Source organism: Xenopus tropicalis, chromosome 3 (genome assembly GCF_000004195.4).
Source record: "Xenopus tropicalis strain Nigerian chromosome 3, UCB_Xtro_10.0, whole genome shotgun sequence".
Classification (NCBI taxonomy): domain Eukaryota; kingdom Metazoa; phylum Chordata; class Amphibia; order Anura; family Pipidae; genus Xenopus; species Xenopus tropicalis.
Genome location: NC_030679.2, coordinates 1071867 through 1095514, shown reverse-complemented (window position 1 = coordinate 1095514; position 23648 = coordinate 1071867). Strand labels below are relative to the sequence as shown.

General features: G+C 50.3%; 1 protein-coding gene across 8 annotated transcripts in view; it reads right to left on the bottom strand.

The window, feature by feature from the left end:
• The window catches only part of abcc9 (ATP binding cassette subfamily C member 9), a 75743-nt gene that overhangs the window by 39130 nt on the left and 12965 nt on the right, over positions 1-23648 (bottom strand). For 4 of the 8 annotated variants that reach the window (XM_031898429.1, XM_031898431.1, XM_031898428.1 and 1 more), the window contains exons 2-19: positions 19268-19423; positions 18193-18334; positions 17874-17995; positions 13163-13329; positions 12820-13062; positions 11913-12101; positions 11644-11820; positions 9797-9952; positions 8986-9120; positions 8012-8174; positions 7551-7591; positions 7217-7359; positions 6577-6685; positions 5925-6035; positions 5597-5669; positions 5416-5521; positions 926-958; positions 514-552 (exon numbers count right to left, since the gene is read on the bottom strand). In XM_031898429.1, the coding sequence (XP_031754289.1) occupies positions 514-552; positions 926-958; positions 5416-5521; positions 5597-5669; positions 5925-6035; positions 6577-6685; positions 7217-7359; positions 7551-7591; positions 8012-8174; positions 8986-9120; positions 9797-9952; positions 11644-11820; positions 11913-12101; positions 12820-13062; positions 13163-13329; positions 17874-17995; positions 18193-18334; positions 19268-19409 (2291 nt within the window). In that variant the 5' untranslated portion in view covers positions 19410-19423. The remainder of the gene's footprint in view (positions 1-513; positions 553-925; positions 959-5415; positions 5522-5596; positions 5670-5924; positions 6036-6576; positions 6686-7216; positions 7360-7550; positions 7592-8011; positions 8175-8985; positions 9121-9796; positions 9953-11643; positions 11821-11912; positions 12102-12819; positions 13063-13162; positions 13330-17873; positions 17996-18192; positions 18335-19267; positions 19424-23648) is intronic. The other 4 variants (XM_031898435.1, XM_031898434.1, XM_031898433.1 and 1 more) reach the window with 3 other exon arrangements.

The window sequence follows — 23648 nt, the reverse complement described above, 5'->3', positions numbered from 1 at the left end:
CTCATAACACACAGCAGGGGGGGCCGCAAGGTCTCGTTATGGAGAGCCCCCCACCCCCCATAGAGCAGCAGGAGAATGAAGAACGAAGGAGAGACCTGTGGGAATTAGGAAAGAATAGAGGATAACAAAAACATTAGTTTGAAGTCAAAATCCTAAAAAGTGGGTTCAACGCAAAGTAATTCCCGAATCCAGCCTTTGATCAGCTCATTGTCAGGGGCTTCTCAGTGGGCAGGTAATTAGTGATATCAGCTCCTCTTGCGCTCTTTGGGACAGGAAGTGCTAAAGGGAAACTTCCTTCATGTTCTTGGATGTCTATTTGGTAACAGACAGCGCCACAAGAGGAATCTCCGTACAGATCACGGACACGGGGGGGGCAATTACCTTCCAATCGGACCGGCGCCATTGGAAGAGTGGCGGACACCCCCCACAGTTAGGGGTAAATATCACAGCACAACAGACAGTGAGAGGCGTTAGCGGCACAGAAAGCAAATGGGTCACACGGGGCAACGGTACCTTCTCTCGGATCCACAGGCAGAATCCCAGCCATTTGCACTGCAAGTCGGCAAAGAAGGTTCAGTGTTGAAAAGGTGGAAATTGTAATTACAAAAAAGCACCTTTGGGGTAATAAAGATGGAGATGGAGGGGGCACCACCATGTCGCTGTTGCCATAGTTACGGGGTTGGGTGGAAATAATTGGAATAATGCGGTAACAGCAGTAGCCAATAGCAGCAAGCAGTCTTCTCATTGGTCCCTAGAGGGTTGAGTGAAAAGTCCAATATTTGGACACAAATGGCTTCTTTTCCTCCATAAATTCCCATAATTCCAACGTAAGCGTTAGGGTTGGGGCAAGTGGGGCAAGTGGGGAAGCGGTTAGTGGCCGCAGGGGGAGGAATTAATGGCAACTTATCAAACCAAGAGAGCTCACCTACTGCCCGGGGCCCGTCTCTGGGAGCCAAATCTACAGAAGGGAACAGATAGACCAGGAAGCAATGAGAGCTTGGCTACTGGCACATTGGCACAAAGCATTGAGAGCTTGGCTACTGGCACATTGGCACAAAGCATTGAGAGCTTGGCTACTGGCACATTGGCACAAAGCATTGAGAGCTTGGCTACTGGCACATTGGCACAAAGCATTGAGAGCTTGGCTACTGGCACATTGGCACAAAGCATTAAGAGCTTGGCTACTGGCACATTGGCACAAAGCATTGAGAGCTTGGCTACTGGCACATTGGCACAAAGCATTGAGAGCTTGGCTACTGGCACATTGGCACAAAGCATTGAGAGCTTGGCTACTGGCACATTGGCACAAAGGGATGAGAGCTTGGCTACTGGCACATTGGCACAAAGGGATGAGAGCTTGGCTACTGGCACATTGGCACAAAGGGATGAGAGCTCGGCTACTGGCACATTGGCACAAAGGGATGAGAGCTCGGCTACTGACACATTGGCACAAAGGGATGAGAGCTCGGCTACTGGCACATTGGCACAAAGGGATGAGAGCTCGGCTACTGGCACATTGGCACAAAGGGATGAGAGCTTGGCTACTGGCACATTGGCACAAAGGGATGAGAGCTTGGCTACTGGCACATTGGCACAAAGGGATGAGAGCTTGGCTACTGGCACATTGGCACAAAGGGATGAGAGCTTGGCTACTGGCACATTGGCACAAAGGGATGAGAGCTTGGCTACTGGCACATTGGCACAAAGGGATGAGAGCTCGGCTACTGGCACATTGGCACAAAGGGATGAGAGCTCGGCTACTGGCACATTGGCACAAAGGGATGAGAGCTTGGCTACTGGCACATTGGCACAAAGGGATGAGAGCTTGGCTACTGGCACATTGGCACAAAGGGATGAGAGCTTGGCTACTGGCACATTGGCACAAAGGGATGGCTACTGTTGGGGGGGCATGAAAGGGTGGCATGGGAGTATCCAGGGGTAAATATGAAAAGATGGATAAAGGCAAAGTAAGTTCCATATGATCTGAGAGAGGAAGATGTAGGGAACCAGTAGAACAAATGGGCTGTAGGGGGAATTCTGCGTATGGGGGGGGGGGGGGGGTGAGAGCCCAGTGGGGCAGGGCAGTTGGTTTAGGGGCAGATGTGTAGGGGCAAAGTATTGTTTAAGGATAAGCTGAACCTTCTCATTTCCAGTTGCACTTCCTTGTGTATAGGCCGGGCACTACTGACCCCACTACTGACCCCACTACTGACCCCACTACTGACCCCACTACTGACCCTACTACTGACCCCACTACTGACCCCACTACTGACCCTACTACTGACCCCACTACTGACCCCACTACTGACCCCACTACTGACCCCACTACTGACCCCACTACTGACCCTACTACTGACCCTACTACTGACCCCACTACTGACCCCACTACTGACCCCACTACTGACCCCACTACTGACCCCACTACTGACCCCACTACTGACCCTACTACTGACCCCACTACTGACCCCACTACTGACCCCACTACTGACCCTACTACTGACCCTACTACTGACCCCACTACTGACCCCACTACTGACCCTACTACTGACCCTACTACTGACCCCACTACTGACCCTACTACTGACCCTACTACTGACCCCACTACTGACCCCACTACTGACCCTACTACTGACCCCACTACTGACCCCACTACTGACCCTACTACTGACCCCACTACTGACCCCACTACTGACCCCACTACTGACCCCACTACTGACCCCTACTACTGACCCCACTACTGACCCTACTACTGACCCCACTACTGACCCTACTACTGACCCCACTACTGACCCCACTACTGACCCCACTACTGACCCCACTACTGACCCCACTACTGACCCCACTACTGACCCTACTACTGACCCCACTACTGACCCTACAACTGACCCCACTACTGACCCCACTACTGACCCCACTACTGACCCCACTACTGACCCCACTACTGACCCCACTACTGACCCCACTACTGACCCCCCCCATGTCTCATCTGATCACTGGCCCAAGGGCAAGTAAAGGTGGCCACCCAGGGGCAGAATTTAGCTGCCCATTGGGCTTATCAAATCCAAGTCAGCAGCTTATCTGCCCTTTTATGGGGCATTCCAATGGGCCTACCTGGCCGACACCTGGCTACAAATTGGGCAGATATTCTCGTTTGTGCAGCAATGATGATGCGATTGTTAGCTCTAAGGCCAAACGATTGGATTGACCTGATATTTCCCACCTCAGGGTCGGCATATTGGGAATACGAGCAGAACTTTCAGTGTATGTCCAGCTTAAGGCAATCGCCCCACCAACTGCCCCCCCACTAAGACTCCGCCTCGGAATGTGTCCAATGAAAACAGGACAAAATGATGTCATAGGACAATAATGATAATGTTATACATTATGGCTCCCGGAGAGTTCGGTATCAGACAGATTATTGGTTGGGCAGCAATGGCCAATGGGATGTAAGTAATCGTTATAAGTTCAATGCAACAAAAAGGGCAATGATTCGTTATCAACATCGTTACCTTAATTGTCCGTCTGTACTGCTCTCCCCATCGGCCAGTCTGTAAGGGGCAGTGAGATGTCATTGTGTCTGGTTCAACTGAAACGTCTAACAGGTCAGCTCGGAACCAGCACGGAACCAGCTCGGAACCAGCACGGAACCAGCTCGGAACCAGCACGGAACCAGCACCGAACCAGCACTAAACAGAACAGGGTGACTCCCGGCCCAGCTCAGAGGTACCGGAAGGTGAGGATAAACTCAATGGTTTCTGTAATCTTCCTTATAATGTGCCCCTATTCCCACTGGGTGTAATAACTCACACCCTCAGTGACTGCTAATATCCTTATCATTTACAGTAGGGGGTACATTATCCCTTATAATACATGAGTGATACTCAGAGTTCCCTGTATAACTCAGCCTGCAGCCTTGTGCCTTTATATGGGGGGCACAGAACCCCTCAGTGACTGCTAATATCCTTATCATTTACAGTAGGGGGTACATTATCCCTTATAATACATGAGTGATACTCAGAGTTCCCTGTATAACTCAGCCTGCAGCCTTGTGCCTTTATATGGGGGGCACAGAACCCCTCAGTGACTGCTAATATCCTTATCATTTACAGTAGGGGGTGCATTATCCCTTATAATACATGAGTGATACTCAGAGTTCCCTGTATAACTCAGCCTGCAGCCTTGTGCCTTTATATGGGCACAGAACCCCTCAGTGACTGCTAATATCCTTATCATTTACAGTAGGGGGTACATTATCCCTTATAATACATGAGTGATACTCAGAGTTACCTGTATAACTCAGCCTGCAGCCTTGTGCCTTTATATGGGGGGCACAGAACCCCTCAGTGACTGCTAATATCCTTATCAGTTACAGTAGGGGGTACATTATCCCTTATAATACATGAGTGATACTCAGAGTTCCCTGTATAACTCAGCCTGCAGCCTTGTGCCTTTATATGGGGGGCACAGAACCCCTCAGTGACTGCTAATATCCTTATCATTTACAGTAGGGGGTACATTATCCCTTATAATACATGAGTGATACTCAGAGTTCCCTGTATAACTCAGCCTGCAGCCTTGTGCCTTTATATGGGGGGCACAGAACCCCTCAGTGACTGCTAATATCCTTATCATTTACAGTAGGGGGTACATTATCCCTTATAATACATGAGTGATACTCAGAGTTCCCTGTATAACTCAGCCTGCAGCCTTGTGCCTTTATATGGGGGGCACAGAACCCCTCAGTGCCTGCTAATATCCTTATCATTTACAGTAGGGGGTACATTATCCCTTATAATACATGAGTGATACTCAGAGTTCCCTGTATAACTCAGCCTGCAGCCTTGTGCCTTTATATGGGGGGCACAGAACCCCTCAGTGACTGCTAATATCCTTATCATTTACAGTAGGGGGTACATTATCCCTTATAATACATGAGTGATACTCAGAGTTCCCTGTATAACTCAGCCTGCAGCCTTGTGCCTTTATATGGGCACAGAACCCCTCAGTGACTGCTAATATCCTTATCAGTTACAGTAGGGGGTACATTATCCCTTATAATACATGAGTGATACTCAGAGTTCCCTGTATAACTCAGCCTGCAGCCTTGTGCCTTTATATGGGGGGCACAGAACCCCTCAGTGACTGCTAATATCCTTATCATTTACAGTAGGGGGTACAGTATCCCTTATAATACATGAGTGATACTCAGAGTTCCCTGTATAACTCAGCCTGTAGCCTTGTGCCTTTATATGGGGGGCACAGAACCCCTCAGTGACTGCTAATATCCTTATCATTTACAGTAGGGGGTACTTTACCCCCCCCATGAGTGCAGAAATTGATAGGGGGTAATATAAAGGAATGTACATAATGCAACTGCCCCCTCCCTGCCTTAATACCCCACTCAGTGCAACTTACTTGTTCCAAACCACTCGCCCTTCCAGCGTCTGCATCTCCCCCAGTATCGCCAGCAGTAGGGAGGACTTGCCGCAGCCGACTTGCCCCACAATCATCGTTAGTTCCCCTTAATTAGAGAGGAAACCCAGTCAGGGTGGAGGCATCTGGGGCAAATAATGTTGTGTTGGAGGGAAAGACTTACCTGTAGGTATTTGGATGTCTATGTTGGCCAACGTGGCCAATCCGGTGCCCCAAGAGAAAAAGCCGCCGCACACCTACCCCCAGGTAGATACAAAGAGACGTTATTAGTGAGTCCTGATGGGCACCCCCTGAGCCGAGGGTACAACTCACCCCTTTTATACCCCCCATTATCATCCCTAAGGAATTTCCCTTCCACCATTAGTCATAATCCCTCCTCTTAAAGGGGCAGACTTATTCCACCCCTGAAATCATACATAACCCCGCCCAGCTGAACCTGACACCCATGGGAGGGGCTTAACAAAAACACAGGTAAGTCGGCGAATTCAAACCTTCAGCGCCGCATCTTCCGTGTCCGACGTTCGGACCTGTCTCTTGGGAGCCTGGTCGTATTTATCCATTTGGTACCTCAGGGGCTGTTTCCTGTTAAAGGCTCTGGAATGCTGGGAAATACAAAAACAAAGATGGCTGTCGGTAAAGATCATGGAAAGGGGCCCCAAGGGGGGGTTCACTCGCCCATTACTTGGGTGTCCCCAGTATAGATAAGGGCAAGTAGGTGCAACCAGGGGATACATGTTATTTAGGGCCCGGCACAGCACCTACCAATCCTAAGTGGGCCCCCAGGTCTCTTATATTTGTTAAGGACTAATGATTTATAGCCCCCCCATAGCCCATCCCTATCTTTCTCTGGGGTTAAGTAGAGATACCCCATAAACTCTAGGTCTAGAAGAGTTGGCTCCAGGGGACCAGTGGGGGAAAAAAGGGCCTTTTTAGATCACTTGCAATAGATACATGGAACGGGCTCTAGCAGGAGACTCACAGGCCAGTCAGCCCTCCTGGATTTTCATTGAGTTAACTGTATTTATTTCCACAGTGGGCGATGATCAAGGGGGTGTGACTGGGACAGTAGAGGGCGTGGCCATGGTGCCCTGTGGGTGTGCCCAAAAATCACCCAGACTGAGCAATTTACAGCCAGGAACTCACAATTCCAGGGTGTTTTCTGCAAGATTCGAAGGGCAGGGTGGTCTCTCCATTCCTGAATCCGTCTTCCCTGATCTCATCACTGGTGAAGAACTCGTTCAGCTTCTGGACACTGGTGGGGGGGGAAAAAAAACAAACAAATTCCAATATAAATGACCCCATATGGGTTAATTTGTACTGTCTGGAAATTTCTGAAAGCCAACTAGTTAGCATTGGGCCTCCACTTGGGTCTGAGAGAAAGAGGTTGGACTATAAAGCCAATTGGAGATATTTCCCCCAGAATGCAATGCTGTATTCCCATTGAGAGCACAGGTTCCTTTTTTTCTTCATATCCTGGGGCCAAGGGGCCATCAGAACCCTGGCAGCTATGGTAGCCACACCCACTGCTACATTGACCAATCAATAATGGACTTCCCTCAGAAGACCTCACTCTGTGGCCCACCAATCAGACCAACCCCTTGTGCAACCAGAACCCCCATGATTAAATGAGTCCGGCCGAGGGCCACATGACTGATTGGAAAGGAAATCACCAATGAGTGTCCCCCACTAATCCCACCTTGGCCAATGGGCATTTTCTACTGGTAAAAAGACCAATTAGGGCAATGTATCATGAAATATAAGTGGATATCCTTAGTTTACTTACCTCACAAGCGCCTTTACTGCGAATCTGACCACCGTGGAGAGCAGGAAGAGCGGCGTCACCAGGATGTGGAACAAGGAGAGCGACGCAAACGCATTGGCCGGCGTTAGGTGGGAGGAGCTTACGTACGCATGAGTCACGAATGTCTACGGAAAACAATTCCATGGTAAAATTCTATTCTTCCCCCCTCTGGACTATAATTTTTTTCCCCTGACCATTTAACCCTTTCCGAATGCTAATTAGCATATGCTAATTTATGCTAATTAGGATTCGGATTCCGTTTGGCCGGGACCTACTCTATTTGAAAATAGATTCGAGATGAAAAAAGTGATCTTACCGCGAGCACCGCCGCAATGGGAATGGCCGCATTCATGAAGACTGAAAAGAAAAAAAAAACACATGGATATGAGGCTCTGAAGGGGTTAACTAGAGCGGCCAGAGAAGAGGGGGTTAAATTAGGCGCTTATACACTTAAAAAATGTATATATGTCTGTTTGCCCATCACTTCTCTGCTTGTAAATACATAAGCCCCTCAGTTGTGGGGGGGCAACAGCTAAAGGAGGGTGTTTAACCCTTTCATCACTAGAGACCTAAACTGCATGGCAAATCATTGACATTCAGAAAACTGTTAAACCAATTAAATCTCTTTGCTACTCTTCAGACAGCTGGGAATCCTGGGTATAGCAGTTCCCATTTACACGGGTCTACCAAGGTTGGGTATGTGGGAGCCCTATTTCTCAGGGGGACATGCACCCCTTAATCTAAGTATCAAATATAAAGCCGTTATTTGTTCTGTACTGGAGAGGGACGTGTGGAGGGCGAAGGTCTTGAGGCTCTTCAGTTCCTTTATTCGGGTCTCCTCGACGCTGTTGCAGAAGATGTTCTCCCAGGCGTAGAGCTTGAGGAGCTTGATCCCCTTCAGGATCTCATTGGTCTTCTTCAAACGCTCCGTGGAGTAGTCCTTGAAGATAGAAGGTTACAATGTCAGGGGCCACCCAGCACAGGAAGTTAAAGACCTCATTGAGACCCCATTGTAGCTGAGGACTTCACAACCACGACCTTCATGTATATAGGGCAGTAGTAGGGCAGTAGGGTTAGTTCACCCTGGAGCAAAGTTTTATTTAGGGCCCCACAGCCTTGGTGAAGATTTAATATTCTACAAGACACACAAAACTCATACAAGGCAATAAAGCAGGGGTATAGAATAAGGATCCTGTAGCATCAGGGCCTGATTGGGCCCCGGCAGGAGCCCCGTTGGGCCCTTCACCCCCCAGTCCGACCCTGTGTAGCATAGTCTACTTGCCAGTGGAGCATAATTGTCAGTGGCAATTTTTAGATGCTGAGGAGATCAGTGTTTGTGCTCCACCCACAGTCTGCCCCACTTTACTTGGTCTGGGGGGCTTATAAACCAATGAAGCCCATAAGTTCCCAACAGGCCAATCAAGGAAACAAAGCACATAGGTAGGTCCATTTAGCAGGGCTTGCCCTTTATAACTTATACATTCCACGACATTACTGGTGTTAGAGTTTACCTGGGCCCATCTGCAGTTAGTAGCTAGACACTACAGGGGTTAAAGTGAGCTCAGGGTCTCTGAGAAGGAGGGTTGTAAATAGAAAATAAATAGTGAGGGGGTCTAACAGTTACAGCTGGTGGGGAAGCTTTGAACCTCATGATCTCACAAAGGCAACATATCCCTCAAATTCGCAATACAAAAGCCACATAACTTAAAGTCTGAAGTATACGAACTGGCTGGTGAGCAGATTGGACTCACCAATGTGTTCTTCTGAACCTCGGCAAGTTTTGTGGCAATGAAATACTGCATGGGGGCCAGCAGAACAATGACAGCCGCGCCAACCAGGGCACTGACGCCGACCAGTTTGTGCAGGAGGATCACACCCATTATAATCTGAAAAAGAGACAATCACTCAAACTCTAAGAAGTCTCCTGAATGTAGGAGCTTTCTAACTAAGCCTCAATAGTCATTGGCTAAGGCTCCATTTAATACAATGGGTAGGGGTTTACTGGATAAGAAATAGGACATGGCTGAACACAGTAGAGCTGAGGGTAAATGCACAGACATGTAAAGGCCGAGCTCTACTTGAATGGGAACTAAAACTTGGTAAGAGATAAAAGTCAAGTTTAAGCCTATATTTCTCAATAGAAACCTTCCAAATGACTGGTTCCTTAATGAATCCACAATATAGTTTTCAATATATTTAGAAACTAATATGATTTGTCGACATTTTGCCCAGAAAAATCTCCCTCCCTCGGGAGAGAACTGGATTCGATTGCCTTGGAGCTCACTGAATTCTTGAACAAAAAAGTTTGTCATGAAGCAAACTCTGATCTCTAAACCATTGGGAGAGAAATGGAAGAGCGGATGAATGATTTTTAGGATCGTTATAGGTGAGAATAAAATGCAACAAAATGACCAAACTGTCTTGTTTTAGTATTTGAGCCTTTTATACCCCGGCGGTAATCAGTTGTACTCGAATTAGCAATGTATCAACTCAGCATAAAACATAAGCAGCAGTTTTGCTCCACTGTTTAATGTTACTTGTACTTACACACTCATTCCCTACCTGAATTGGCATTGCCCAGAGATTAGGGCAAAGGAATAAGAACCACATCAACTGGTTGGTTTCTATGGCAACCAGATTATTTATCTGCCCCAAGGTCATCTCTCCCATGGACATGTTGGACGTTGAGAGCCTCAATATCTTGTTATAGATCATAGACTGCAAAAAAGTGCCCAACATTAGACATGTCTCATCTGTGGCATATTAATGGCATCGAATCATTACATAATAACCCCAGTTCATTTCACTTTCAAAGGTTCTGCCAAGCAGCAGTGCTGTAATTGTAAACCAGCCATTCAGGAAATACACTCCCCCCATGCAAAGGAAGCAGAGACAGTCACAAGGGTACCGGGAAATACACTCCCCCGTGCAAAGGAAGCAGAGATAGTCACACGGGTACCAGGAAATACACTCCCCCGTGCAAAGGAAGCAGAGACTGTCACACGGGTACTAGAAAAAACACTCCCCCGTGCAAAGGAAGCTGAGACAGTCACACGGGTACCGGGAAATACACTCCCCCGTGCAAAGGGAGCAGAGACAGTCACATGGGTACCAGGAAATACACTCCCCCGTGCAAAGGAAGCAGAGACAGTCACAAGGGTACCGGGAAATACACTCCCCCGTGCAAAGGAAGCAGAGACAGTCACACGGGTACCAGGAAATACACTCCCCCGTGCAAAGGAAGCAGAGACAGTCACAAGGGTACCAGGAAATACACTCCCCTGTGCAAAGGAAGCAGAGAGAGTCACACGGGTACCAGGAAATACACTCCCCCGTGCAAAGGAAGCAGAGACTGTCACACGGGTACCAGAAAAAACACTCCCCCGTGCAAAGGAAGCAGAGACAGTCACAAGGGTACCAGGAAATACACTCCCCCGTGCAAAGGAAGCTGAGACAGTCACACGGGTACCAGGAAATACACTTCCCCGTGCAAAGGAAGCAGAGAGAGTCACACGGGTACCAGGAAATACACTCCCCCGTGCAAAGGAAGCAGAGACAGTCACATGGGTACCGGGAAATACACTCCCCCGTGCAAAGGAAACAGAGACAGTCACATGGGTACCGGGAAATACACTCCCCCGTGCACAGGAAGCAGAGACAGTCACATGGGTACCGGGAAATACACTCCCCCGTGCAAAGGAAGCAGAGACAGTCACACGGGTACCGGGAAATACACTCCCCCGTGCAAAGGGAGCAGAGACAGTCACACGGGTACCAGGAAATACACTCCCCCGTACAAAGGAAGCAGAGACAGTCACACGGGTACCGGGAAATACACTCCCCCGTGCAAAGGAAGCAGAGACAGTCACACGGGTACCGGGAAATACACTCCCCCGTGCAAAGGAAGTAGAGACAGTCACATGGGTACCAGGAAATACACTCCCCCGTGCAAAGGAAGCAGAGACAGTCACACGGGTAACAGAAAATACACTCCCCCGTGCAAAGGAAGCAGAGACAGTCACACGGGTACCGGGAAATACACTCCCCCGTGCAAAGGGAGCAGAGACAGTCACACGGGTACCAGGAAATACACTCCCCCGTGCAAAGGAAGCAGAGACAGTCACACGGGTACCAGGAAATAAACTCCCCTGTGTCAAAGGAAGCAGAGACAGTCACACGGGTACAAGGAAATACATTCCCTCATTTAGGCAAATAACATTTCCTTTATAATTACAGCACTTTGGCCTATATTAGACAGTATATTAGATACTGACTGGTAACATATTTATAGAACAGAATGAGATTCCCTACCTATATTTACACGTAATAACCATAAATAATTCCATATTATCGGCAAATTTCCCCCGACAAATAGCGGAATCCCTATAATTTCGTAGGGAATACATTACCAGTAAGGCACCTCGCAGGTTAATGCCGGTCTCTATGGTAACATAATAGGAGGCTTGCAGAAAGGTCCTTTGCAAAATGAGGGCCAGAAAGAGCAGAACAGCGAGGACGTAATAATTCTCGATTAACCCCTTGGAGGAGAGGAAATAGACGCTGCTGAAATTGGTCTTGGGGAAATCCTACGGGAAGAGGAGAAACATCAACTTGAACGTGAATATATTGATATATTGAATAGAAACAACCAGATAATCAGAAAGTCAGCGTTGGTCACCTGATCCGTTGGGCCTTTGTTCCGACTATCCAGCAGCTGGACAATCCCGGAGATACAGAGCGGACCGGCGAATCCCAACAGATCGGCCAAGTACCGGAAGGTGCTGCTCAGGAGAATGGGCCGGCCAAAGGCTCTGTAGATGGCCTTCCAGATAGACGGGTCTTTATGGGGCCGGTCTACCAGTTTCTTCTGCAAGGAAGGGGTTAAAGAGTACTGGATTGTTGTGGGGGGACTGGACCACACCGAGGGCACAGAACCATAATGGGCCCAATGGGGGTCAAGAGCCATTTCATAAAAGATGAAAAGTTGTGTGAAACATTGGGGACAGTCCCCCTGATATTCCAATAGCCCTGGTATCTTTATACAGGGTTGGACTGGGCCAGCGGGACACTGGGCCAGACCCAATCCCAGCTGGCCTTCCTCCGAACACATCTGCTTATGCACGCACGGAGGAAGGGGCGGAGCACTGGCTGGGGGCGTGATTAAACCCTGATTAAATACAACTAATCAATGACAGGACTGTCCAATCCTGGAAGTGACATCGTTTAAATGTGGCTCTTCATCCATAACCAATGACAATGGGAAATATGTCAGAACTTGAGCGTTCTGATTGGCCAAGGCTCAGCACTTCTGATTGAGCGTCCTGATTGGCCAAGGCTCATCACTTCTGATCGAGCGTTCTGATTGGCCAAGGCTCAAACACAAAGTAGAGAAATGTTCCAGATTACTAAAAGCTCAGAAACTACATAGGGCTGACCAGAGTCCATCAAGAACCTCTACAATGAGACCCCCCCCAACAGAATTTCAGGGGTTTCCAATTATAAACCCCCCCCCCCGGATGGAGTGGCCAAAGTTGCAGGATAGATGGAGCCTTATTGCCCTATTTATGGTAAATCTGACTTCTCACCTTCTGTTCTTCGTAGGCGGTCTTCAGGCTGAGATAGTTGGTGAGGGCCCTCATAGCTATGGGCAACTTGCCGATGGTCTTTAGGTCGATGGGGCGCTTGTGCGCTGAAATGATCAGGGGGTTCATCCACCAGTAAGTGGCCTTGGACAGCAAGTTGACGAAGGGCTGTAAGAACCTCACCCCCAAATCCTGCAGGTCCTCGGGGGGCTTCACCTTCTGTTGGCTCGAGAAAAACACATATTTCTACAAATAAACAAAAGTAGAGAAAAACCCATTACTAATGGAAGAGTTTGGACATAATTGTCCTGGGGGTAAATTCCCACGGAGATTAATACATACGAACCCGCACGCGGATAACGTTAATCTCGACCGCCATGAGGAGCCCATAGAGAACGACCATGATCCCCGTGATGCAGAAACGCAGTTGGTGGAGCCCAATCCCGTTCTCACAGTACTTTACCAGCTTGATGGTCTTTGAGATAAACGCCAGCACCCAATAGAGAAAGAGCGCTGCCGGGATAAAACATAGACAGTAGGTCCCCAGCATCCCCAGCACTTCAACTGAACCCCAAAATCCCACCTTCCCCTTTATGGTGCCACAGTCACTGTTTATTGGGCTGGGGGGGGGGGCTGTTTGTGCCTCTGGGTACTGGGAATGCCAGGGGGGCTGTAAGGTGCCACAGACAGTCACTATTTATTGGGCTGGGGGGGGGGCTGTTTGTGCCTCTGGGTACTGGGAATGCCAGGGGGGCTGTAAGGTGCCACAGACAGTCACTATTTATTGGGCTGGGGGGGCTGTTTGTGCCTCTGGGTACTAGGAATGCCAGGGGGGCTATAAGGTGCCACAGACAGTCACTATTTATTGGGCTGGGGGGGCTGTTTGTGCCTCTGGGTACTGGGAATGCCAGGGGGGCTGTAAGGTGCCACAGACAGTCACTATTTATTGGGCTGGGGGGGCTGTTTGTGCCTCTGGGTACTGGGAATGCCAGGGGGGCTGTAAGGTGCCACAGGCAGTCACTATTTATTGGGCTGGGGGGGGGGGGCTGTTTGTGCCTCTGGGTACTGGGAATGCCGGGGGGGCTGTAAGGTGCCACAGACAGTCACTATTTATTGGGCTGGGGGGGCTGTTTGTGCCTCTGGGTACTGGGAATGCCAGGGGGGCTGTAAGGTGCCACAGACAGTCACTATTTATTGGGCTGGGGGGGCTGTTTGTGCCTCTGGGTACTGGGAATGCCAGGGGGGCTGTAAGGTGCCACAGACAGTCACTATTTATTGGGCTGGGGGGGCTGTTTGTGCCTCTGGGTACTGGGAATGCCAGGGGGGCTGTAAGGTGCCACAGGCAGTCACTATTTATTGGGCTGGGGGGGGGGGGGCTGTTTGTGCCTCTGGGTACTGGGAATGCCGGGGGGGCTGTAAGGTGCCACAGACAGTCACTATTTATTGGGCTGGGGGGGCTGTTTGTGCCTCTGGGTACTGGGAATGCCGGGGGGGCTGTAAGGTGCCACAGACAGTCACTATTTATTGGGCTGGGGGGGGCTGTTTGTGCCTCTGGGTACTGGGAATGCCGGGGGGGGGCTGTAAGGTGCCACAGACAGTCACTATTTATTGGGCTGGGGGGGCTGTTTGTGCCTCTGGGTACTGGGAATGCCAGGGGGCTGTAAGGTGCCACAGACAGTCACTATTTATTGGGCTGGGGGGGCTGTTTGTGCCTCTGGGTACTGGGAATGCCGGGGGGGCTGTAAGGTGCCACAGACAGTCACTATTTATTGGGCTGGGGGGGCTGTTTGTGCCTCTGGGTACTGGGAATGCCAGGGGGGCTGTAAGGTGCCACAGACAGTCACTATTTATTGGGCTGGGGGGGCTGTTTGTGCCTCTGGGTACTGGAATGCCGGGGGGGGCTGTAAGGTGCCACAGACAGTCACTATTTATTGGGCTGGGGGGGGGGCTGTTTGTGCCTCTGGGTACTGGGAATGCCGGGGGGGCTGTAAGGTGCCACAGACAGTCACTATTTATTGGGCTGGGGGGGCTGTTTGTGCCTCTGGGTACTGGGAATGCCGGGGGGCTGTAAGGTGCCACAGACAGTCACTATTTATTGGGCTGGGGGGGGCTGTTTGTGCCTCTGGGTACTGGGAATGCCGGGGGGGGGCTGTAAGGTGCCACAGACAGTCACTATTTATTGGGCTGGGGGGGCTGTTTGTGCCTCTGGGTACTGGGAATGCCAGGGGGGCTGTAAGGTGCCACAGACAGTCACTATTTATTGGGCTGGGGGGGCTGTTTGTGCCTCTGGGTACTGGGAATGCCGGGGGGGCTGTAAGGTGCCACAGACAGTCACTATTTATTGGGCTGGGGGGCTGTTTGTGCCTCTGGGTACTGGGAATGCCAGGGAGGCTGTAAGGTGCCACAGACAGTCACTATTTATTGGGCTGGGGGGGGGGCTGTTTGTGCCTCTGGGTACTGGGAATGCCAGGGGGGCTGTAAGGTGCCACAGACAGTCACTATTTATTGGGCTGGGGGGGGCTGTTTGTGCCTCTGGGTACTGGGAATGCCAGGGGGGCTGTAAGGTGCCACAGACAGTCACTATTTTATTGGGCTGGGGGGGCTGTTTGTGCCTCTGGGTACTGGGAATGCCAGGGGGGGCTGTAAGGTGCCACAGACAGTCACTATTTATTGGGCTGGGGGGGCTGTTTGTGCCTCTGGGTACTGGGAATGCCAGGGGGGGGCTGTAAGGTGCCACAGACAGTCACTATTTATTGGGCTGGGGGGGGGGCTGTTTGTGCCTCTGGGTACTGGGAATGCCAGGGGGGCTGTAAGGTGCCACAGACAGTCACTATTTATTGGGCTGGGGGGGGGGCTGTTTGTGCCTCTGGGTACTGGGAATGCCAGGGGGGCTGTAAGGTGCCACAGTCACTATTTATTGGGCTGGGGGGGCTGTTTGTGCCTCTGGGTACTGGGAATGCCGGGGGGGCTGTAAGGTGCCACAGACAGTCACTATTTATTGGGCTGGGGGGGCTGTTTGTGCCTCTGGGTACTGGGAATGCCAGGGGGGGGCTGTAAGGTGCCACAGACAGTCACTATTTATTGGGCTGGGGGGGCTGTTTGTGCCTCTGGGTACTGGGAATGCCAGGGGGGCTGTAAGGTGCCACAGACAGTCACTATTTATTGGGCTGGGGGGGCTGTTTGTGCCTCTGGGTAATGGGAATGCCGGGGGGGCTGTAAGGTGCCACAGACAGTCACTATTTATTGGGCTGGGGGGGCTGTTTGTGCCTCTGGGTACTGGGAATGCCAGGGGGGGGCTGTAAGGTGCCACAGACAGTCACTATTTATTGGGCTGGGGGGGCTGTTTGTGCCTCTGGGTACTGGGAATGCCAGGGGGGCTGTAAGGTGCCACAGACAGTCACTATTTATTGGGCTGGGGGGGGGGGCTGTTTGTGCCTCTGGGTACTGGAATGCCGGGGGGGCTGTAAGGTGCCACAGACAGTCACTATTTATTGGGCTGGGGGGGGGGCTGTTTGTGCCTCTGGGTACTGGGAATGCCAGGGGGGGCTGTAAGGTGCCACAGACAGTCACTATTTATTGGGCTGGGGGGGCTGTTTGTGCCTCTGGGTACTGGGAATGCCAGGGGGGCTGTAAGGTGCCACAGACAGTCACTATTTATTGGGCTGGGGGGGCTGTTTGTGCCTCTGGGTAATGGGAATGCCGGGGGGGCTGTAAGGTGCCACAGACAGTCACTATTTATTGGGCTGGGGGGGCTGTTTGTGCCTCTGGGTACTGGGAATGCCAGGGGGGGGCTGTAAGGTGCCACAGACAGTCACTATTTATTGGGCTGGGGGGGCTGTTTGTGCCTCTGGGTACTGGGAATGCCAGGGGGGCTGTAAGGTGCCACAGACAGTCACTATTTATTGGGCTGGGGGGGCTGTTTGTGCCTCTGGGTAATGGGAATGCCGGGGGGGCTGTAAGGTGCCACAGACAGTCACTATTTATTGGGCTGGGGGGGCTGTTTGTGCCTCTGGGTACTGGGAATGCCAGGGGGGGGCTGTAAGGTGCCACAGACAGTCACTATTTATTGGGCTGGGGGGGCTGTTTGTGCCTCTGGGTACTGGGAATGCCGGGGGGGCTGTAAGGTGCCACAGACAGTCACTATTTATTGGGCTGGGGGGGGGGCTGTTTGTGCCTCTGGGTACTGGGAATGCCAGGGGGGCTGTAAGGTGCCACAGACAGTCACTATTTATTGGGCTGGGGGGGCTGTTTGTGCCTCTGGGTACTGGGAATGCCAGGGGGGGCTGTAAGGTGCCACAGACAGTCACTATTTATTGGGCTGGGGGGCTGTTTGTGCCTCTGGGTACTGGGAATGCCAGAGGGGCTGTAAGGTGCCACAGACAGTCAGTATTTATTGGGCTGGGGGGGGGGGCTGTTTGTGCCTCTGGGTACTGGGAATGCCGGGGGGGCTGTAAGGTGCCACAGACAGTCACTATTTATTGGGCTGGGGGGGCTGTTTGTGCCTCTGGGTACTGGGAATGCCAGGGGGGCTGTAAGGTGCCACAGACAGTCACTATTTATTGGGCTGGGGGGGGGCTGTTTGTGCCTCTGGGTACTGGGAATGCCGGGGGGGCTGTAAGGTGCCACAGACAGTCACTATTTATTGGGCTGGGGGGGCTGTTTGTGCCTCTGGGTACTGGGAATGCCAGGGGGGCTGTAAGGTGCCACAGACAGTCACTATTTATTGGGCTGGGGGGGCTGTTTGTGCCTCTGGGTACTGGGAATGCCAGGGGGGCTGTAAGGTGCCACAGACAGTCACTATTTATTGGGCTGGGGGGGCTGTTTGTGCCTCTGGGTACTGGGAATGCCAGGGGGGCTGTAAGGTGCCACAGACAGTCACTATTTATTGGGCTGGGGGGGGGAGCTGTTTTGAATCCCAGTCTGGACCCTACGGCTGAGCCAAGGTTACTGCTCAGTAAAACAAAGATGCATTTTTTATTCTGGCCACTGGGGGGCACAATTTCATTGCTGTTTCTGGATGCCATTGCATGCTGGGAGTGGTAGAAGGCTCCTCCTACCTAGTAGCAGTTTGGGAAAATTGGACGTTTCGATGTTGTGATAATAGATGATGGAAGTGGTGGCCGCTATAAATCCGATGATGGCCGGCATGAAGAGGTGCAAGTGGCACGATGACATTTTTCTAGGGAAAAACAACAATTAAATTATATTTTATAATTTTTAAAAGACGAAAAAGACTAATAACAAAATCAGGGATCTCATCAAAAAACACAACAGCTCACTCTCATATGTATCACTGAGGGGAAATATGGGGCCCTACGGTGGCCAGTTGGTGCCATGCCCAGCCTGTAGCTGGAAGGGTTAAACTTTGAGACTTACGCGTCGGATACGATGCCTTCGGCGATTTCGCACACGTGAACAAACAGGAGGGCGAACGTTAAGATCCATCGTAGGTTGTGTCCCGGGAAATGCAGCCAAGTGTTGTGATGGATCTGAACCTTGGAACTTTGGCTTCCCCAGCCTGGAAATTCCAGAGGAACAAAAGAAATATCCAATTAATACCATTAGACAGACTGATATTGAACCCCCCCCCCCAATATGGTCTTTGTTAACCCAGTAATCTGTAGGACAAGAAGCTGCCATAGAATTTGGTACTTTCTGCTGCATTGCACTCTAGTGACCAATAGGTGGAGCTGTTGCTGGATGGCAGATCTACCAATACTGACCCAGAAATTGGCAAATAGGCTCAAGGAATATTGTTCTGATCTACCTGAGGTAGAGCATTAGAACATTCCCAGTGCCAGACCAGCCTGTAGCCAATCAGAGCATTAGAACATTCCCAGGGCCAGACCAACCTGTAGCCAATCAGAGCATTAGAACATTCCCAGGGCCAGACCAACCTGTAGCCAATCAGAGCATTAGAACATTCCCAGGGCCAGACCAACCTGTAGCCAATCAGAGCATTAGAACATTCCCAGGGCCAGACCAACCTGTAGCCAATCAGAGCATTAGAACATTCCCAGTGCCAGACCAGCCTGTAGCCAATCAGAGCATTAGAACATTCCCAGGGCCAGACCGACCTGTAGCCAATCAGAGCATTAGAACATTCCCAGGGCCAGACCAACCTGTAGCCAATCAGAGCATTAGAACATTCCCAGGGCCAGACCAACCTGTAGCCAATCAGAGCATTAGAACATTCCCAGGGCCAGACCAACCTGTAGCCAATCAGAGCATTAGAACATTCCCAGGGCCAGACCAACCTGTAGCCAATCAGAGCATTAGAACATTCCCAGGGCCAGACCAACCTGTAGCCAATCAGAGCATTAGAACATTCCCAGGGCCAGACCCACCTGTAGCCAATCAGAGCATTAGAGGCCTATTCTCAATGCTCAGACCTAAACGAACCCCCCCTCTCTGTGGGGGGGCAATCCATGGCGCGCGGGTAGGTACTCACCTATAAATAATATGGGGAAGGTGATAAAGAGCAGGAAGACGTGGGGCACCAGATTCAGGGCATCCAGGAAGCAGATGTTGTTCAGCACCCCGGCATTAACGTTGTACGAGAAATTCTTACTGCCGCAGAAGGAGAGGCTCATCTCTCTGGGGAAATCTGAGTCAGGAAAGAGTTAATATTATCATTCTACCCACCGGGTTCTGAGGGGAGATATACCCCCATCTTTCCCCCCCACTGTCACAGTGTAACCCCCATATCATATATGCACATAATGTAACTGTATAATATATAGGCACAGATATACCCCCCATCTTTCCCCCCCCACTGTCACAGTGTAACCCCCATATCATATATGCACATAATGTAACTGTATAATATATAGGCACAGATATACCCCCCATCTTTCCCCCCCCCCCCACTGTCACAGTGTAACCCCCATATCATATATGCACATAATGTAACTGTATAATATATAGGCACAGATATACCCCCATCTTCCCCCCCCCCCCACTGTCACAGTGTAACCCCCATATCATATATGCACATAATGTAACTGTATAATATATAGGCACAGATATACCCCCCATCTTTCCCCCTCCCCCCCCCCCCGACTGTCACAGTGTAACCCCCATATCATATATGCACATAATGTAACTGTATAATATATAGGCACAGATATACCCCCATCTTTCCCCCCCACTGTCACAGTGTAACCCCCATATCATATATGCCACATAATGTAACTGTATAATATATAGGCACAGATATACCCCCCATCTTCCCCCCCCCCCCACTGTCACAGTGTAACCCCCATATCATATATGCACATAATGTAACTGTATAATATATAGGCACAGATATACCCCCCATCTTCCCCCTCCCCCCCCCCCCCGACTGTCACAGTGTAACCCCCATATCATATATGCACATAATGTAACTGTATAATATATAGGCAAGATATACCCCCATCTTTCCCCCAGCCCCCCCCCCCCCCCCCACTGTCACAGTGTAACCCCCATATCATATATGCACATAATGTAACTGTTATAATATATAGGCACAGATATACCCCCCATCTTTCCCCCCCCCCCCCACTGTCACAGTGTAACCCCCATATCATATATGCAACATAATTGTAACTGTTATAATATATAGGCACAGATATATCGCGCCCCATGCTTTACCCCCAACCCCCCCCACGCTGTCACAGTGTAACCCCCATATACGATATATGCACATAATGTAACTGTATAATCTATAGGCACAGCATATACCCCCCATCTATTCCCCCAGGCCCCCCCCCCCCCACTGTCACAAGTGTAACCCCATATCCATATATGCACATAATGTAACTGTATAAGTATATAGGCACAGATATACCCCCCATTCTTTCCCCAGCCCCCCCCCCACTTTGTCCCACAGTATGAACCCCCATATCATATATGCCACATAATGTAACTGTCATAATATACAGGCACAGATATAACCCCCGCATCTTTCCCCCAGCCCCCCCCCCACTGTCACAGTATAACCCCATATCATATATGCACATTAATGTGAAACTGTATAATATATAGGCACAGATATACCCCCCATCTTTCCCCCAGCCCCCCCCCACTGTCACAGTGTAACCCCCATATCATATATGCACATAATGTAACTGTATAATATATAGGCACAGATATACCCCCCATCTTTCCCCCCCCCCCCCACTGTCACAGTGTAACCCCCATATCATATATGCACATAATGTAACTGTATAATATATAGGCACAGATATACCCCCATCTTTCCCCCAGCCCCCCCCCCCACTGTCACAGTGTAACCCCCATATCATATATGCACATAATGTAACTGTATAATATATAGGCACAGATATACCCCCCATCTTTCCCCCAGCCCCCCCACTGTCACAGTGTAACCCCCATATCATATATGCACATAATGTAACTGTATAATATATAGGCACAGATATACCCCCCATCTTTCCCCCAGCCCCCCCCACTGTCACAGTGTAACCCCCATATCATATATGCACATAATGTAACTGTATAATATATAGGCACAGATATACCCCCCATCTTTCCCCCCCCCCCCCACTGTCACAGTGTAACCCCCATATCATATATGCACATAATGTAACTGTATAATATATAGGCACAGATATACCCCCCATCTTCCCCCCCCCCCCCACTGTCACAGTGTAACCCCCATATCATATATGCACATAATGTAACTGTATAATATATAGGCACAGATATACCCCCCATCTTTCCCCCAGCCCCCCCCCCCCACTGTCACAGTGTAAACCCCCCATATCATATATGCACATAATGTAACTGTATAATATATAGGCACAGATATACCCCCATCTTCCCCCAGCCCCCCCACTGTCACAGTGTAACCCCCATATCATATATGCACATAATGTAACTGTATAATATATAGGCACAGATATACCCCCATCTTTCCCAGCCCCCCACTGTCACAGTGTAACCCCCATATCATATATGCACATAATGTAACTGTATAATATATAGGCACAGATATACCCCCCATCTTTCCCCCAGCCCCCCCCCCCCACTGTCACAGTGTAACCCCCATATCATATATGCACATAATGTAACTGTATAATATATAGGCACAGATATACCCCCCATCTTCCCCCCCCCCCCACTGTCACAGTGTAACCCCCATATCATATATGCACATAATGTAACTGTATAATATATAGGCACAGATATACCCCCCATCTTTCCCCCAGCCCCCCCCCACTGTCACAGTGTAACCCCCATATCATATATGCACATAATGTAACTGTATAATATATAGGCACAGATATACCCCCCATCTTTCCCCCAGCCCCCCCCCCCACTGTCACAGTGTAACCCCCATATCATATATGCACATAATGTAACTGTATAATATATAGGCACAGATATACCCCCCATCTTTCCCCCAGCCCCCCCCCCCCCACTGTCACAGTGTAACCCCCATATCATATATGCACATAATGTAACTGTATAATATATAGGCACAGATATACCCCCATCTTTCCTCCAGCCCCCCCCCCCCCACTGTCACAGTGTAACCCCCATATCATATATGCACATAATGTAACTGTATAATATATAGGCACAGATATACCCCCCATCTTTCCCCCCCCCCCCCACTGTCACAGTGTAACCCCCATATCATAAATGCACATAATGTAACTGTATAATATATAGGCACAGATATACCCCCCATCTTTCCCCCCCCCCCCACTGTCACAGTGTAACCCCCATATCATAAATGCACATAATGTAACTGTATAATATATAGGCACAGATATACCCCCATCTTTCCCCCAGCCCCCCCCCCCCCACTGTCACAGTGTAACCCCCATATCATATATGCACATAATGTAACTGTATAATATATAGGCACAGATATACCCCCATCTTTCCCCCAGCCCCCCCCCCACTGTCACAGTGTAACCCCCATATCATATATGCACATAATGTAACTGTATAATATATAGGCACAGATATACCCCCCATCTTTCCCCCAGCCCCCCCCCCACTGTCACAGTGTAACCCCCATATCATATATGCACATAATGTAACTGTATAATATATAGGCACAGATATACCCCCCATCTTTCCCTCCCCCCCCCCACTGTCACAGTGTAACCCCCATATCATATATGCACATAATGTAACTGTATAATATATAGGCACAGATATACCCCCCATCTTTCCCCCAGCCCCCCCCCACTGTCACAGTGTAACCCCCATATCATATATGCACATAATGTAACTGTATAATATATAGGCACAGATATACCCCCATCTTTCCCCCCCCCACTGTCACAGTGTAACCCCCATATCATATATGCACATAATGTAACTGTATAATATATTATTCCTGCCCCCCCACATTATTAGCTGGGAATACTCATTGGGCACCTATGGGCAGTGCCAGACACCCAGGGACACAAAGTGTAACACTGGGGGGGGGGCGCATAGAATCAGAGGGGGGGGGGCTGCTACACACTGGGTGGGGGGGGGCTGTACACACTGGGTGGGGGGGGGGGCTGTACACACTGGGTGGGGGGGGGGCTGTACACACTGGGTGGGGGGGGGCTGTACACACTGGGTGGGGGGGGGCTGTACACACTGGGTGGGGGGGGCTGTACACTGGGTGGGGGGTGGCTGTACACACTGGGTGGGGGGGGGGGCTGTACACACTGGGTGGGGGGGGGGCTGTACACACTGGGTGGGGGGGGGGCTGTACACACTGGGTGGGGGGGGGCTGTACACACTGGGTGGGGGGTGGCTGTACACACTGGGTGGGGGGGGGGGACACCAGTGACACTGGAAGAAGAGGAACATTCCGT